Source organism: Lissotriton helveticus, chromosome 7 (assembly GCF_964261635.1).
Source record: "Lissotriton helveticus chromosome 7, aLisHel1.1, whole genome shotgun sequence".
NCBI lineage: Eukaryota > Metazoa > Chordata > Amphibia > Caudata > Salamandridae > Lissotriton > Lissotriton helveticus.
The window spans coordinates 1,514,822,963-1,514,841,406 of record NC_136068.1 but is presented as its reverse complement, the minus strand read 5'-3'; the positions used below and the strand labels follow the sequence as shown (position 1 = coordinate 1,514,841,406).

Below are 18,444 nucleotides of genomic sequence, written 5' to 3'. Positions count from 1 at the left end.
GTGAAAGCTAAGTCGGAATCTAATCAACACTATCACAGGTTTTCAGCGCTTTTTGACAAAGGCTATTCTTGGCCACATTAACTATGTCTTGCAAAATTTACAAGTTAGCATTGAGCTATACCCTATGGATCATTTGAAATATTGGGTTCTATATTTGCTTCTTCTGCCTGTATGGGAGACAGAAGTATTGGCAGTGCTTGAGAGTATCCTTACAGTATTATATACATCTTATGTTTCGTTCTTCTGTTGTGCTTCTATATAGGCCAGCAGCTTTCATGTGAGCCTTAGGACTAGTAAATGCTTCCTTACTCTGTGAACCATGGGAAGGTGTGGTGAACTCCCACATGCCACTGCTTAGATTGAGCTAGCACTACTCTCCTTTCCCTTCTTTTGTGACCCGCATATGGGGAAATAGTATCCTATATTCATTTGGTTGATTCACTAGCCCATTGACCCCGCACTATGTTTTACACACCAATATATTATCAATATGACTCCACCCTCTTCTCACAGCGAACCTGCAGCATAGACTGCTTGATGCTCTGTCGTCACATATTTTCTACAATAACAAACCTCCTTGAAGCTGGACAACACACTTGGCAGGTTTTGAAGGATGGAGTAGTCTGATGTTTGGAAGATGTTGCAGCAAATGAAGCACATCGACATAACCCAAACTTCTGCTCAGCTCCTCCAGATCAGTTCCATGTTTGGTCTTCAAAACCTCCTTTAACTTTCGAAGCTTCAGCCCAGTGGCAAAGGTTCTTAGGGTGTTTTCAAGTAACTCTGATGCGTTCTGGATCCCTACAAGAGAAGAATGAGTCTTTGAGCGAGGTGGGGCCATTAATGTACCAATGCAAACCCTTGTTCCATTAATAAGACACCCTGTCCAGACTGCACTAAAGATAAACCCTACAGGTGGTATACAGTTTGCAACTTGAGAAAAAGTGGTGACATAATGAGCTAGTGGCCCAAGGAAACATGGCTGATTGACCTTTGCATAGTTTAAAGGTACAGAAATGGAGCACCAAATCTATAGGGCATCTGTACGCATGTCAAATAGAATATATTAGGTAATACATTTATTCCCTGGGTAAATAAGTACTATAACTTATATGCTACTATTATCAAACACAGTGATTTTTAAATCCTGCCTTGTTGGGACCAAGTTTTAAACCTGTCCCAGGTAGGATACACGTGGAGGACTGTGGTGGGGACATTAATACAGTGAACTGCCTTATTAGCCCGCATTAGCACATATTGCTGCACAAGGACAAAAATGTTTTAAAAGTGCAATGCTGTGATTATTATTATTCTTAGATACTTCAAATAATGTGGCTAAGAATAAGAACAGGAGCAAATCCAGTTCATGGATGTGCCTTGAAATCAGGCTCTAAACAGTATCCTTTAATTCACTTGTTCATCAGCCGATACTGACCTACTCCATTAAACTCCTGCATTCTTGGAAGTGGTATTACATGCACACTCCACTCTGCTGAGGATCACACGGTTCCCAATATAGGTATCTACATTTCTCAATACATACAATAGACATTATGGAAGATTTGGGTTACACAGAAAGCCTTTCGGGTCTTGGTGATTGGTTCATTATTTTCTTTCATTTATTTACAGCATGACACAGCAATCATAAAATCACATCTAGAATGCTGCAATTTTCTCTACTGCTGTCCACATTTTGATATAGAAATGCGTAATTACGTGTGTAAAACCCTTGATGAACCAGGACACTGATTCAAATGTTTTTGCCTCAAGGTTTTCAACCAGGCTACATGTGGCAGGAGGCAGTTGAAAAGGCGTAGAAAGAAAGATTTGTCAGACTTGCCCACTCAGTGGCTTGAGATAAAGATAGAGAATAAATAAATAAATGTATAACTATTCTTTAACATCTTGATATTTTGTCACTGCTTATCCTCAAGACAATAAAATAATGCATACGTGGAGTCTAAATAATATCACAGTGGTAATAACGTATCAACAGTGTTCCTTTTTTCTCATCTCATATTGTTACACTTGTAGGAAATAAACATATATTGAATAAAATGTATGTACACCAGTGGACATTTACACACAGAGGAAAGAGTCATACCTTCTTGATGATGGTAAACGTAATGGCTGGCCTCTGTACCCTCCACACACTGGATGTTTGGCAGCTGCAGATCACCTGACTCGTCACTACAATTTTCTTCAAAGTGAGTGGCCTTTTTTTCTGTTAAAAATACATCTGATGATGGAGTCTGAACCCCTGATGCAAGGCTGCACTGGGAGCTGGAAAGTGATGTTTCTCTGAGACCTACAGACCAGAACAAAGATTTTATAGACATTGATTACTCTGATGATCATAGTTACAGCATGCATGCTACTAACATGAGACAAATTGAAATTATTGCATGAGCGGGGAAATCCTTGTTTTGGTCCCCAGGTCACACTCTTGATCCCAGTCTGTAGAGATTCCATCCTCTTCTAGAGATTAGGTTCCCATGGATATATGTAGCTGATTAGCTTCTATGGGTCTCACTCACTTTGCCAGAGCCGGCGCAACCATGCAAATTGGTGGACCTCTCACCCCTACACACTTGTAGTTTGCAGCAGGTTTCCTGCCGGTGAGTCTCTGCTGGATACATCATCAGGAGCCTTTGACCGACAGCTCATCTGTCACAGTACCATCAGTCAATATGCATATGATGGTCTGCCCATTTAGGGCAGTCCTTCGGAGATACTTTCAAGGACTGGACACTGTGAAGGACTTTACAGTTTCCTTCTGGATTGCCTCGCCTCTTGTTCGCCTCAAAAACCCAAAGCAACTCCTTTTTGCTTAAGCACTGAGTGGGAATCCAAAGAAATATGGACAAACCCAGTCTAGTTTCACAAGGACAGAAACAGAAGTAATGCCTGAGTCCATTATGGGGGAACTCTTCTCCATCAAATCCTCTATTACTGAGGTACTAGGCAGCACAACAAAAACAATTTCAGAAGTAGAGACCATAAGGCTGAACAACACCTCCTTCCAGTTCAGACGTGACTCCACTGAACGATGACGTGCAGAGGCAAAGGACAAACTGGACCAGATAGCCAGAATGCCAGACATGGCCAGAAAATGTGGACTCTACACAAAACGTCAGTGAGCATGGAAGGCCAAAGCCAGTGGAACAACGTTTGGATTTTGATGAGCCGGAATCTCAGGAACAGAATAATAACATAACATTCTTTAGCTCCTTCCACCCAGAAAACAAACTTGTGGCTGACTTTCTCCCTGCCACTGGAATTCAAAAGAACCCAGAGAGTGTGCTCAAGGTGTACATGCAAAGAAGGCCAGCCTAGACAAATACCAGCATGTCTGTTACATCATCAGGAAACCAGAAAGATTACCATGCCGTATATATTAAGAAAGGCCCCTTCGTCTATAAGAACGAAAACGATTTGTCTTAGGAAATAAACATAATAGAAAAGATGTTTCGCTCTCTGCTGCAGCCACTTAAATAGGACTTCCGTTAACAGGGATCCACACCTCAGGACTCTGAGGCTTTCTCACTGTAGGATCACATGTAGATTGCAATCTCTGATTATCTGACTAAATTAGCCAGACTTGGACATTGTGTGAACGCTAAGTCTTAATCTATTCACCACTTCCATAGGTTTTCAGGGCTTTTTGACAAAGGCTCTTCTTGGCGACATTAACTTATGGCATTAGCCCAGTTTTGAAGGAGACAGGAAGGGGGCCTTGACAGAGGGAGAGGTTGACCAGAGTGGTCCAATAGGAAAGAGAATGGGTATAGAAGTCAATGGCAACGGCACTAGGTATGGGGTCAAGAGTTTTGCATTAATGTAATTATATTTGTATTTATTTTGTATGTGTGTGTGATGCATGTATTTTTGGTATAATATTTGTTTTTATTTTTATTATCTCTGTAAAATGTTTAGTTGTTATTACATTTTTTTGTTCTAAATTTGCATTTTTAGTTCCATAGTGGGATGTGGGTCTATAGGGGAATAGGGTGGGAAGTTATTTAATTGCCCGCGCTATATAAAACTTTATAAATAAATAAATAAATATGTCTTGCAAAATGTATAAGTTAGCATTGAGCTATGCCCTGCGTATTATTGGAAATATCAGATCCTCTATTTGCTTCTTATGCCTGTTTCTAAGACAGAAGTGTTGGCAGTGCTTGAATGCATCTTTACAGTATTATACACTTCTCATGTTCCATTCTTCTGTTGTGCTTCCACATAGGCCAGCAGCTTTCATGTGCACCTTGGGATTAGTAAATTCTTCGTTACTCTGTGAACCATGGGAAGATTTGGTGAACTCTCCCATGCCACTGCTTAGACTGCGTTAGCACTACACGCCTATCACTTCTTCTGTGACCCGCCTTTTAGTGAAATAGTGTCCTATTCACTAGCCCATTGACCCCGGACTATGTTTTTCACACCAGTATATTATCAATATGCCTCCACCCTCTTCTCATAGCCAACATGCAGCATGGACTACTTAATGAAAAATGAGTTTCTTCTTGCACTGTCCTCTGTCCTGATATATTGTGTACAATAACAAACCTTCTTGAAGTTGGACAACACAGTTCGCCGGTTTTGAAGGATGGAGCAGTTTGATGTTTGGAAGATGTTTCAGCAAATGAAGCACATCTACACAACCCAACCTTCTGCTGAGCGCCTCCAGATCAGTTCCATGTTTGGTCTTCACAACCTCCTTTAACTTTCGAAGCTTCAGCCCAGTGGCAAAGATACTTAAAGTGTTGGCAAGTAACTCTGATGCCTTCTGGATCCCTACAAAAGAAGAATGAGTCTTTTATGATGAGCCTTTAATGTCCCAATGAAATCCCCATTTCCATTAATAAGACACCATATACAGACTGTGCTAGAGATAAACCCCTTCAGATGGCACAGGATGAGCAGCTTGAGGGAAGGTGCAGCTAGTGGCCCTAGTGCAACAAGGCTGATTGACTTTTATATAGTTTAAAGGTACAGAAAAGGAGCACCAAATCTGCCGATATAGACCTACTCCAGTTGACTCCCTGCATTCTTGGAAGTGGTATTAAGTGCACACTCCACTGCGGATCATAGAGTTCCCTATATAGGTATCTACTTTTTTAAATAAATAGAATACACATTATGAGATTTCTGGGCAACACAGAAAGCAATCAAGTTTTGGTGATTGGTTCATTATTTTCTTTTATTTTTTTACAGCATGATAGAGGAGTCATACGTTCATATATGGAGTACTGCAATTTCCTCTACTGCAGTCAAACTAAGAGAATACCACTCTCTCAGTTTTGATACAGGAGGGCGTAATTGCACTTGTAGATTCCTTGATGAAACCAAAACGTTGTTTCAAACGTTTTTGCCTAAAGGTTTTCAATGTGGCAGAGGGCAGCTGAAAAGGCATAGAAAGTAAAATTTGCCAGACTTGCCCACTCAGTGGCTTGAGATAAAGATATGTATAACTTCTCCTTAACATCTTTATATTCTGTCACTGGTTTATCCTCAAGACAAACAAGCATTTGCAATGCAATAGGTCTCACATTTGCGAGAGTTTGAACTATTGGCATTGTAAATGATAATCCTTTTTATTTATGTGTTTTGAAAACCTGCAAATGGTGCGTAAACACTGCTTGCAGGTTCTCTAAACACATAAATAAAATGCATGGTCATTTATTGTAAATAACAATGACATTTATTTATGTGTTTAGAAAACCTGCAAGCGGTGTTTACGCTCAATAGCTCAAACTCTTCAAATTCGACACTTTTGTGGCACTTGTGCTTTAGCTGTAAAGATCGTAAGCTAAAGTGTGGGTGCTGCAATTGCTTCAAAAGTAAATAAATATTTGTTTTAATTCCATTTTTTTTAACTTTTGAAGTAATCATGGCATCCGCGCTTTAGCTTAAGATGTTTAAAGCTACAGCGCGAGTGTCACGATGGAAACAAGCAAATAGAAAAAAAATGGCGGCTGCACGCTTGTTTTACTTTTATTACAATGGCTGCACACACGCTTAGGCTTTGCACATATTAAGCTAAAGCATGGGTGTCGTGATTGATTCAAAAGTAACAAAATATTTCTTTACTTTTAAAATGATTGTGGCATTACCGTTTTAGCTCAAGATGTTTAAAACTAAAGTGCAGGTGCCGCCATTGTAAAAAAGAGTAAATACATTTTTTAAAAGGCATGCGACCGCGTTAGTAGATCGCAAGGAACAAAAGGAAATCACGGCTGCCATTATTAGTGTTGAGGCGTGTCACACCAGTTAAATAAAAAATGAATAAACCGCTGCAAGAGAGCGTGTAAAGCGCTTGAAGAAAATAGTGCTCGGAAGCTGTAATTAAAACATACTGAGTAACAACACATGAAACAGGGGTGTTCTTATTGGAGGTTACAAGAAGAGGAAAGGCTGTACTAAAGAGGAACTACTAAGCCTATAGACCAATTCAAAGAAACTATTTACAAAGGACAGGGACAAGAACCAATTAAAAAGATAGGTGGAAAGTGGGCGGAGCTACACACCCTTATCCTTATCACCGCCCCCTTTTGTACCGCTCATCCTGAATGCAGCATGTCTCAAAGGGACAGCGCAAGCTCTGCCTATGCGAGACCTAAACAATAATGGATAAGTGGAGTCTAAATTAAAATCACATCTGTAAAAATGTATCAACATTGTTCCTCTTTAATAATATCATATTGTTACACTTGTTAGGAAATAAACATGAATATATAAAAGAAAAAATATGTATGCCAGTGGACAGTTACACACACAGAAAAAATTCATACCTTTTTGATAATGGGCAATGTAAAGGCTGGCCTCTGCACTCTCCATACCCTGGATGGTTGGCGGCTGCAGATCTCCTAATATAGCATGGTCACTGCAATCTTTTTCCAAGTGAGTGTCATTATTTTCTGTTAAAAATACATCTGATGATGGAGTCTGAAACCCTGATGCAAGGCTGCATTGGGAGCTGGACAGGGATGTTTCCCCAAGACCTACAAATCAGAACAGAAAACGTATGCACATTGATTACTGTGATAATCATGGCCACAGTATGTATGCTACTAACATAAAACAAATTGAAATTACTGCATAAGGAGGGAAATCCTTGTTTTGTTCCCCAGCTAACACTCTTGATCCCAGTCTGTAAAGATTTCATCCACTTCCAGAGATTAGGTTCCCATTGATATATATATATAGCTGATTAGTTTTTATGGACCTCACTCAGAGTTTGGAAGAGCAAGAGCACCTATATAAATCAGTAGATCTCTCACACCAACACACTTGCAGTTTTGCAGCACGTTTCCTGTCAGTGAGTTTCTGCTAGGTGCGTCATCAGGAGCCTTTGACGGACAGTTCATCTGACACAGTGCCGTCAGTCAATATACTTAAGAAGATTTGTCCTATTCAGGTCAGTCTTTATGACATATGGTCCATGACTGGACACTGTGAAAGGCTTTATGATTTCCTTCATGATTGTCTAGCCTCATGTTCACCCCAACAAACCAAAACAACTCCTCTTTGCTTCAGCACTGTGTGGGAAACAAAAGAGATATGGGCAAATCCAGTTCAGCTCCACAGTGACAGAGACAGAAGTCATGCTGAAGTCCATTATGAGGGAACTCTTCTCCATCAAATCCTCTATTACTGAGGTACACGGAAGTACAGAAAGGAGCATGCTACTTAGCAGTATGCATCTGTTCTTGGCATGTAGAGCTGCAGAGTTACACACTGTTGCATAGATCGCCATCTAGTGTTGGACCCGGATGTTTGCACTTGTTTTTGTCCTGAAAAGTTCTTTGGAAGTCACAAGATAGATGACTCCTCCTTTGGATCACATTGCACATGGGCATCGGCTTGTTTTTCGCCTTTAGGGAAATGATGGAGCTTTGCAAGAAAAGGAAGGATATCCATGTTAGCTGTATCTAATTAAGATAATACTGGAACAGATAAAGGTAGCCGGGGAGGCGGGTGGGCTTGTGTAACTCTGCAGCTCTACATGCCAAGAACAGATGCATACTGGTAAGTAGCATTTTCCGTTTGAGGCATATGAGCTGCAGATTACACACTTTTGCATAGATTATACAGCAGTACCCCCTCTTAGCCACAACCACCAGTATCTGTTGCAGTAGTTTGAAATAGTGTTTTGAGTACAGCCTGGCCTACAGTAGCTTGTTGTTTAGTTTGCACATCTACACAACAGTGTTTTGTGAATGTGTGCGTTGTGGACCATGTAGCTGCTGTCATCAAAGGGAATGTTCCCTAAAAATGCCATTGAAACCCCTATCTTTCTTCTATAGTGGGCTTTAGGAAGAACAGATAATGTACGTTTAGCTTTGTGGTAGCAAATTTGTATACATTTGATAATCCATCTGGCTATCCCAGATTTTTATATAGGGTTGCCTTTGTGTGGTGGTGAGAAAGACACGAAAAGTTGTTTGGTCTTACAAAAGGGTTGTGTTCCCTCAATGTAGTATAGTAATGCTCTTTTTACATCTAAGGTCTTTCTGCGACTGTTTGTGGCTGTGAGAAAAAAATGGGCAGTTCTAGAGATTGATTGAGGTGGAAGAGAGAAATGACTTTAGGAAGGAATTTAGGATTAGTACGGAGAACGACCTTATTATGATGTATTTGCAGGAAAGGTTCTTGAATAGTAAGTGCTTCTAGTTCACTAACTCTCCGTAGAGAAGTAATAGCTACTAGGAACGCAACCTTCCATGTTAAGAATTGTAGTTCACATTTATGTAAAGGTTCAAACGGAGGTCCGATTAGCAGTGTGAGAACTATGTTTCAATTCCACACCGGTGAAGGTGGTGCTCTGGGAGGAATTATTCTTTTAAGGCCTTCCATAAAGGCTGTAATAGCAGGTACTCTGAAAAGAGATAGATGCTGTTATTTTGTAGATATTTATTTATATAGTTATGCTGCTATGTCAGCAAGATGCAGTCTAATAGACGTGTAGGCTAAATTACATCTTTGGAGGTGTAATAAGTAGCCTATGATGTGTTGAATAGACACATCTAGGGGATTGATGTTGCTGTTGTGACAATATATTACAAAACTTTTCCACTTGGCTGCGTAGCATGCTCTAGTGGTTGGACGTCTAGGTTCTTTTATGACGTTCACGCAGTCAGGAGGAAGGTTAAGGTAACCAAATTCTAGGACCTCAGGAGCCAGATCACAAGGTTGAGCTGAGCTGGGTCCGGGTGTCTGATCTCTCCATAGTTCTGGGTTAAAAGGCGTGGAGATAGGTTTAGTTGTTGGTACGGTACTACAGAAAGTTCCAGCAGTGTGGTGTACCACGGTTGTCTGGCCCACGTTGGAGCAACTAAGATGAGAGTTAGAGAATGTTGCTGCAGTTTGCACACTACTAGTGGCATGAGTGGCAGAGTCGGAAACGAGTACGCAAATCTGTCTGACCAGTTCATCCATATCGCATTGCCTTTGGACAGTGGGTGTGGATATCTGGCGGTGTAGCTTGGAAATTTGGCGTTTTCGTGGGTGGCAAAGCGGTCTATCTGAGGTTGTCCCCACATCTCAAAGAACGGTTGAAGAACTTGTGGATGAAGTTCCCACTCATGGATCTGTTGTGTTTGACGGCTCAACAGATCTGCCATGGTATTCTGTACTCCTGGAACATGTTTTGTCAAGAGGAATATGTTCTAAGGTATAGCCCACCGCCATATGTTCTGCGCTAGCTGGGAGAGTTGCAGGGAGTGTGTTCCGCCCTGTTTTTGTATGTAATACATAGCTGTCATGTTGTCCGTGCGGACTAATACAGTCTTGCCTGATATTTGCTTTTGGAATGCTTTCAATGCTAGGAATATGGCTAGTAACTCCAGGTGGTGGATGTGGAGTAACTTTTGTTGTGGTGTCCACCTGCCCTGCATGGTGTGTTGCAGTAGGTGAGCTCCCCAGCCAGAGAGTGATGCGTCTGCTGTCAAGATGATTTGAAGAACTGGCACTAGGAACGGTCGCCTTTTGAAAAGGTGTTCCACCACTGCAGAGAACGATGAGTACGACCGTCCACCAACACTAGATCTGTCAACTGACCTTGAGCCTGGTTCCATTGGCGTGCTAAGCACTCTTGAAGGGGACGCATTAGTAGTCTTGCATGAGGCACTATAAATATGCAAGAGGCCATCATACCTATGAGCTGCATGAACACTCAAGCTGGAAGGGAGTGTTCCGGTTGAAATTTTGTAAGAAGAGCTTGCATGTTTGCTATTCTGACAGGAGAGGGATAAGCTAGTGCTTTTGAGGTGTTTATTGTGGCATCGAGGTATTGTTGTATGTGGGACGGTTGCAGATGGGACTTGGTGTGGTTTATTGTGAACCCCTGTTCGTGTTGCAGCACAAAATGAGGTATTCCTTAGCTATGGAAAATGTCTCCTTTGCACACTTCATTGGGTGCTGTGACGTAGTTAGCGGGGTTGTGCACCTTCTCTGGTTTGTGGACAATTTTGAAGTCGTAGTCCATTAATCGTATCGTCCACCTTTTGATGCGCTTGAAATTTTTGTGATCGGGTTGCCATATGTCGTAACTCGTGCTTGGTGATCCATCACAATAGTGAAAGGGTTCCCTTAAATGAACATGCGGTTGTACTCACAGGCCCACAATACTGCTAGGCTCTCTTTCTCTGGTTGGGAGTTTACCCTTTCCATTTCCATCAAGCTTCTGCTTGTGTATACAACAATGCATCTCAGACTCTCGTCAGGGCCTACGTTGGGCCAGAATGACCCCTAACCCCACTGGGCTGGATTGCACAGTAAGCTCCATGCATAGGGAAGCATCAAAGTAGGTGAGGTGGTCTATTGTTGTGACAGCATGCTGGATGTCCATGAATGCTTTGTCACACTCCGACATCCAGAGGAATGGTTGCCCTGGTATATTTATTTCACAAAGTGGGGTGTTCACTTTTGTGAAATCTTTGTGAAGCATTTTGACTTTACTGGGGACATGTCTCATTCCCTTTCTTTGTTCACATTTGTCCTCATTCAGTAACAGGCTAGCCCTCTCCAACTGGTTGCGCACCTCCCTCAGTGCCAGGCCGTGCTCCTCATTAGTGCGCCCAAAAACAAGGATGTCATTGTTGTAGTTCAGACAGTTTTTGATGGGCCTTTCCACTCTCCCCACCATCTCTTGAAATATTTCAGTTGCAATTGCTTGTACAGGAACAGCTTCAAGTGAGTGGAGAATGTGTTAATGTAACGTGACTGCGGGTCAAGTTCCAGCTGATGATAGCCTTTGAATAGGACTAGCTTGGAGAACCCACAGGTTCCAGTCAGACAACTGATGCTGTCATTCAGGTGCCGTCCTGGGTGCCGTTCCCTTTCGATGGTCGTGTACGGTAGACACATGTTGACGCAGATATGTATTGTCTGAGTGGTTTTTTTCAGCACAGACACAATGGGGGCCACTCATGGCGCTGGTCCTTCATGGGCTCAATGATCTCCTGTGCTAGAAGGCTCTTTAGTTCTTCGTCTACTTGCGGCTGTAAATACACTGGAACTCTGTGGTGATGCTAAGCTACTGGTCTGAAGCATCGCTGATATTCAGGATGACTTTCGTGTCCTTCAGCTTTCCAAGCCCTTTGAGGAGTGCAGCTCTTTTAGGATGTTGTGACACTCAGACATGTGATAAGTCAAGACTAGGAGGCCCATCACTTGAACTGTGACATTGCTGAGTAGACACAGTGCTGGGATATCTCCCCGGAGGATATGCACTTCTCCTTGCACCGACGTTTCATTGTGTGTGTCTCAGCCTGTGACGAATTTCCCTGTATTCGTCACAGGTTGCTTCGAACCCCATCAAGCGCTTGTTCTGCTGAGACTTGACTGTGGCAGTGATACACCAATTGGCCTCCCCAAATACTCTTTGGCCCCTAAAGGCTTCTCTGAACGCTGCTGCCAGATTAATCACGGGCACACATCTCCCCGGTTTTAAAATTGCGAAAGTGGCTACCCTACGAAGCTAGAATTCAACTGTAGATTGAATGCCTATCACACAAAGACCTCCACTTCAAACCCCCCGTCTACCTTGCACAAAAACTAGAACTAGATTGTCAAGGAGTGCTAATTCCCTCCTTTTGAAACCACAGATCTTCCGCAAAAAGAGAACATGCCAACAAGCCTTTTCTGGCGCCTCTTCTAAAATTTGGAACTCTCCTCCACCGGAAATTCGGAGGATCTCTTCCAAGGTTGCTTTCAAACTGGTTCTACCTTAACATGAGGGGCAATTTTTATTTCTAAGCACATCGGACATACTATAGTATTGGTTATCATTCTTGTATATGATTATTATTTTTGGTTTGGTTATTATTCCTGTACATGATTATTTAATTTTGCTCCCCTTAAGTCATTATGCTCCATCGTCTAGCACATTCTTCGTTCACCCAGGTGTATAAATGATCTGTTAGATGTTCAACATTATGTTACAATGCCTTTTAGACTCCCCATTTGACTCTTGTTTCGATTATTGTTTTGGGTATTTTATTTATTTTTTATTTATAACGTTTTATATAGAGCGAACTTGATCCTGAAAGGATATCAGAGCGCTACTGGTTATCATTCCTGTATATAATTGTTGTACGTACTCCCCTTGTCTCTCTACGCTTCATCGCACGGCCCATTCCTACTCGTGCACTCAGGTTGTATTGAGCTGTTGTGTTTGTTCTTGTTGATTCAGTGCCCATTATATTCCCCATGTTTATTTATTTATTTATTTATAAAGTTTTATATTTATTTTATTTTATTTATTTATAAAGTTTTATATAGCGTGAACTTGATCCTGAAGGATATCAGAGCGCTTTACAATTTGAAGCAATTAAATAACTTCCCACCGTATTCCCCTATAAACCCACATCCCACTATTGAACTAAAAATTCAAAATTATAACAAAAAAATGTAATAACAACTAAAAATTTTACACAGATAATAAACACAAAAACTAATATTATGCCAAAAATACATGCATCACACACATACAAAATAAATACAAACATAATTACATTAACACAAAACTCTCGACCCCATCCCTAGTGCCATTGCCATTGACTTCTATACCCATTCTCTTTCCTATTGGACAACTCTGTTCAACCTCTCCCTCTGTCAAGGCCCCTTTCCTGTGTCCTTCAAAACTGGGCTAATGCCATAATCTTAAAGTTTTTTTTTTTTTTTTTTTTTTTTTTTTATCCTCATATTGCGAAATTCTATGTGTATGGAAACTTTGGTTTCTACCTCTGAAACTTTTTTGTACCGTCACTGCCCATTTCCCTCTTGTCATGAGAGTTTTCCCTTTCCGTGTTTAATCAGAGGAGACCCCTTGCCATTACATATTCACAAGTCTGTAATCAAAGGGAGAGGGAGCTAGCCACCTTGGCTACTCTATGAGTATCATACTCATATTCCAGACTGTGCTTTCGCTTTAATCATAGGATAGTGTGTTCTAACCTTCTTTATGAATTTAGGTGTTTCTCCATAATTTCCCAATAATTAAACCTCTTACTGCAATTACCCCGTCTGTCTAATTTATTTATCTTTATAGCGGAGTTCATCCATTCCCCATGTGATGGGGATGTTGGCCCAATCCACTTGATGCATATTTCCCTCCTTGCTATCACCATTAACACAAAAAGTAGCTTTGTTTCCATTACTGTTAATTTTACTTGTTCCGTTGTGTTACCAATCCCAAAAAGAATAAGAATTTCACTTACTTTTAGATGTTTTCGGAATATCAAACTTAACGTCTTACCAACTTCTTCCCAGAATGTTCTCAGGGATGGGCAGCTCCAGAACATATGAATATCATCTGCCCTTTCTTCCCCGCACTTAGGGCATTTTTTAATTCCTGCATTCTTAAATTTTGAAAGTTTTTTCGGAGTCCAGTAGGCTCTGTGCAATGTGTACAGGTGGTTTCTTTTCAGTCTCACAGATTTTAGTGTTGACCAACATTTCTCTATTGAGTCATCCCATAGGTTTGCCAGTTCTTCTGTATCTAGATCTTTCCCCCACGTTTGTTCTGCTATTTGGTAACTTTCCTCTTCTTCCATTATTAAAGTCCAGTACCATTTTGCTACCTCCTTGTTTATGGGTAAGATTTTTGTCATTTCTTTTTCCAAGGTTTTACTATCTTTATCCTGTGATGGTATTGTTTTTGCCCAACTATTCAGTTGATAAAACTTAAATTTTGACATTGTTCCATTAGTGATTTTATTAATTTCTTCCCAGGATATCAATGTTGACCCATTTAGTAGTTGACCCCAATAGTTAATATTGTTTTGTTTTAAAGGGGTGGCCATGACATCTTTCAGACAGTTCGGGGTTCCGGGAGAGTTCCATATCGGAGCCATTGCACTATAGTAAGGAATTTTTAAAATCGTTCTCAATTGTATCCAGAGTTTTGCTGCTTCCTTAAGAACCTTTAATTTAACTTTTTTAAAGTATTTTGGATGTCCAAATTTGAAGAGATAGTGGTCCTCTGCTTCTGTAGTCACTTGCAAGTATTCCGGATAGTATTGGTGTATTCCTAGAAGGTTCCTTATATTTTTAAATTGGAAAGCCCTACAGTATTCTGTCAAATCCGGACTTGCGATACCTCCTTTCTCTTTCTTTCTCCTTAGCTTCCTCCATGATATTCTGGTTCCCTTGGAGGCCCATATAAAGCTTGCAATCTCTCCCTGTAGTTTTTTCAGTTCATCTTTTTTGAATTGCAATGGAATATTATTAAACAGAAAGGTAAATTTTGGAAGTATATTCATTTTTATGATGTTAGACTTCCCTATAAAACTCAAAGGCAGGCTAGACCATACTTTAAGTAGTTTTCTTACATCTCGGGCTACTCTGTTCAGATTGTTTTGTGGTATTTTATCTATATTTTGATTTATCAAGATGCCCAAGTATCTTATCTCTTTTTTTATGTTTGGACTATGAAAATGGGTATTCCATGTCATTATTTCTGTTTTGGTATGATTTACTGAGTATCCTGAAACTTGACCGAATTGAGAAATGATTTTTTCTATAGCTGGTTTGGATCTCTCATATTCCTCTGTGAATAGAATCAGATCATCTGCGTAGAGTGATAGTTTTTTCTCCCATCTCTGATATTTAAAGGGAATTATATCTTTACAGTTTCTGAAATTGTTTGCTAGGGGTTCTATATATAAGTTAAAAATCAGCGGAGAGAGAGGACACCCTTGTCTCGTGCCTCTACCAATTTTTATATTATTCGTAAGGTTGCCATTAACCAGGATTCTTGATCTAGGGTTTTTATAAATTTCTCCTATTGCATAAAGGAAGGATTCCCCTAGATTATTTTTAATCATTATTTTGTTTAAGAAAGCCCAGTTCACTCTATCGAATGCCTTAGCAGCATCGACAGTTAATATTGTGAGTGGAATATTTTTTGATGTGGCTATATCTATTGTACTTATGAGTTCATGTGTAAGTTCATGCAATTGTCTTCCTTTTGTGAAACCTTTTTGATCTGAGTGTATAAGTTGGGGTATAAGCTTTCCTAATCTTGTTGACAAAATTTTAGTAAAAATTTTATAATCTACATTAAGCAGAGATATCGGCCGGTATGATTCACATTTTTTTGGATCCTTTCCTGACTTTAAAATGATTGTTATTGTTGCGTCATTCCAGGTATCTGGCAACATTCCTTTTTGTTTAAGTATCAAACTTACTAATTCTGTTATTTGTGGGACTAGTGTGTCTGTTAGAACCTGGTATAATTCGCTCGGTAGTGCATCAGGGCCTGCGGCTTTCCCTTTTTTCAATGTTTTTATTATATTTTTGACCTCAGTAGGAGTGATTTCCTTATTAAGCTCATTTTTCTCCTCCTCAGATAGTTTTAACATTGGCATGTCTTTTAGGTATTCTTCTATCTGTTCCTCAGATGGGTTTATATCTTCAGCATATAACTCTGAGAAGAAGGACTCGAATTCTTTTCTGATTTCATCTTCTTCTGTAGTCAGACTTGATTGGTCTTGTTTTCCTATGATTTTTATTTTGTTTCTTACTAAGTCGGTCTTTAACTTCCACGCGAGCCATTTCCCACATCCTTCTCCGAATTCATGCTTTGCCATCTTGCTTGCTTCCCATTTAGTTTTTATTCTTTCTTCAAGAATATCACTTAAACAATCTTTCTGTTTTTGCCTATCTTTTTGCAGATTTTCTTTCATAACCGGATCCCTTTCTGTTAGTATTTGTGTATCTAGGACGTCTATACCTTTTTCGATATCTAGTAATTCTTGTTTTAATTTCTTTGATCTATATGTTCCTAGACTGAGTAGCTTACCCCTAATTACTGCCTTATACGTATCCCATACTATTTGTTTAGATGTTCCTATTTTGTTATTTTCAAAAAAGGCTTCTGTTTCTTCCCTTAGTGCTTGCACTATTACTTGATCTGAAAACATGGCTCCTTTCACCGTGAATCTTTTGTGTGTATGAGTTGTCTTGGTCTGTAATGTTAGCTGTACAGCTGAGTGGTCCGATAGATGGGCTGGAATGTGAATTAAGCTTGTTACATTTGTCAGTAAACTTCTATCAACTAGGAAGAAGTCTATTCTAGACCTATGTCCCAATCTCTTATTATGTAATGTGAAGGGTTGGCCCTTATCCCCTTTTTCTCTCCATATGTCGATTAATTCTAAATCTCTCTTGTATATGCCAATCCAATCCCTCATTTTAGGTAGATTAGGTGAATTGGAATTTCTTCCTGGGGGAGACCTGTCAATTTTAGGATCTAAGATAAGATTGAAGTCTCCTCCTAGAATTACTGGAGTGTTGGCTGTTAGTAATTGTGTATACAGATTCTGTAAGGGTTCTGGGTCATCAAGATTGGGGCCATAATATCCTGCTATTGTGTATGCCATGTTCCCTAGTTTTACTTTTGCTAGTGCCCATCTCCCTTTCCTGTCAACTTCTGAGGATTCTATACTTGCCTTTAAGGATTTCTTTAGAATAATTATTACGCCTTTAATGTTGCATCTTTGGTTCGTGCTGATATAAGCATCCGCCCATCCTATGTTTTTCATTATCTGATCCCATTCCTCTTTCAATAGGTGTGTTTCCTGAAGAATAATAATTTCGCTTTCAGATGTTTTAAGATATTCCAAGATTTTATTCCTTCTACTTTTAGTTCTCATACCATTAACATTCCAACATAGAATTTTTATGGTTCTACCGGTGTCTCCCATTCTCCTTTATAGTTTTTTTTTTTTTCCTGGCAGGTTTCGGTAACGTAGTACTTTTTTTGTTGTTCCGCTTTTTTTTCCATTTTCCATTTTTCTTTCCAATATCGAGGATTTATTTTTTTGGTTTTTTTCCCCCATTTTGCTCCCCACCCATTTTTTGTCTTGTATTTTTTTTACGCTTTTCTGTTTTAATGTTTTGTTCTTACCCTCCCTGGGGAAGCCTCCTTCTTCTTCCTTCCTTGGGGTTTTCATCTTACCCCCTTTTCGCTCCTCTTCTTTGGACCTGGAGTCTGTATTAAGGGATCCAGCGCTTTCGCTCTCTTTATCATTTTTTTTTTCCCACTTATTCTACCTTTGTATACATTTGGAGTCCCTTTTTCAGATCGTGGAGTTTTCCATTTGAACAGTGTCCTTCATTAAGCAGAGCAGATTTTTCACCTCTTCAGGATCTCTAATGTTCCTCATTTTGTTGCGCCACATAATTCTTAAAGATGGTGGGAATTTCATCTGTACTGTAGCTCCTAGAGCTTGTAACTCCGGCATGAATTTCCCCAGTTCCCATTGTCTATCTTGAGACGCTTTGGACATATCAGATCTAATTCTGAAAAACCATAAGTCTTTATTGAAATTTCCCTTTTTCAGGGCTTCACCCAAGATTCTTTCTTTTAATGTATATGTCTTGAAGTTTATAAGAATTTTCCTGGGTGTTTTCCTGTCTTTGGGCTTTCCGTAGGGGTCTCTATGGACTCTTTGTATGTCTTCTCCTAGCGTCTCAGCTTCACACCACGGGAAATGTTCCACTAGTAGTTCCACAATTAATTTTTTAATGTCACTCCCCTCTTTATTTTCAGGAACATTCAAAATTCTTATATTATTTTTCCTTGCCTGATTTTCAAGAGATTCCATTTTTTCGCTTATAGATTTTCCCTCTTGTCTCAGCGTGTATATTTCTTTTCTGTTACTTTCCACCCTACTGTTCAAATTTCTCACTTCTCCTTCTATTGCCGTGACTCTCTCCCCTAGAGCGTTTAATTTACAATCCAGCTTTTCACAAACCTCTTGAATCTTATCTTGTTTCGCCTCAGATATGGCAAATTTGTCTCTCATCTCGATCCATATTTTCTCAAGAAAATCGTTGGTTTGACTTATGGGACTTTTGGGACCCGTTGGTCCTTCCTTCACATTTACTTGTTGCTCTCCCACATTTCCTTTCTCTTTGTTTTTTTCTGTAGCT

At 40.0% G+C, this 18,444-nt stretch overlaps 1 protein-coding gene across 1 annotated transcript in view; it reads right to left on the bottom strand.

Moving 5' to 3' along the window:
• Window positions 1–18,444, bottom strand: part of LOC144770439 (uncharacterized) — a 226,810-nt gene that overhangs the window by 129,474 nt on the left and 78,892 nt on the right. The window contains exons 5-8 of the mRNA XM_078654957.1: window positions 6,795–7,004; window positions 4,570–4,797; window positions 2,105–2,308; window positions 574–801 (exon numbers count right to left, since the gene is read on the bottom strand). Of these exons, the coding sequence (XP_078511083.1) occupies window positions 574–801; window positions 2,105–2,308; window positions 4,570–4,797; window positions 6,795–7,004 (870 nt within the window). The remainder of the gene's footprint in view (window positions 1–573; window positions 802–2,104; window positions 2,309–4,569; window positions 4,798–6,794; window positions 7,005–18,444) is intronic.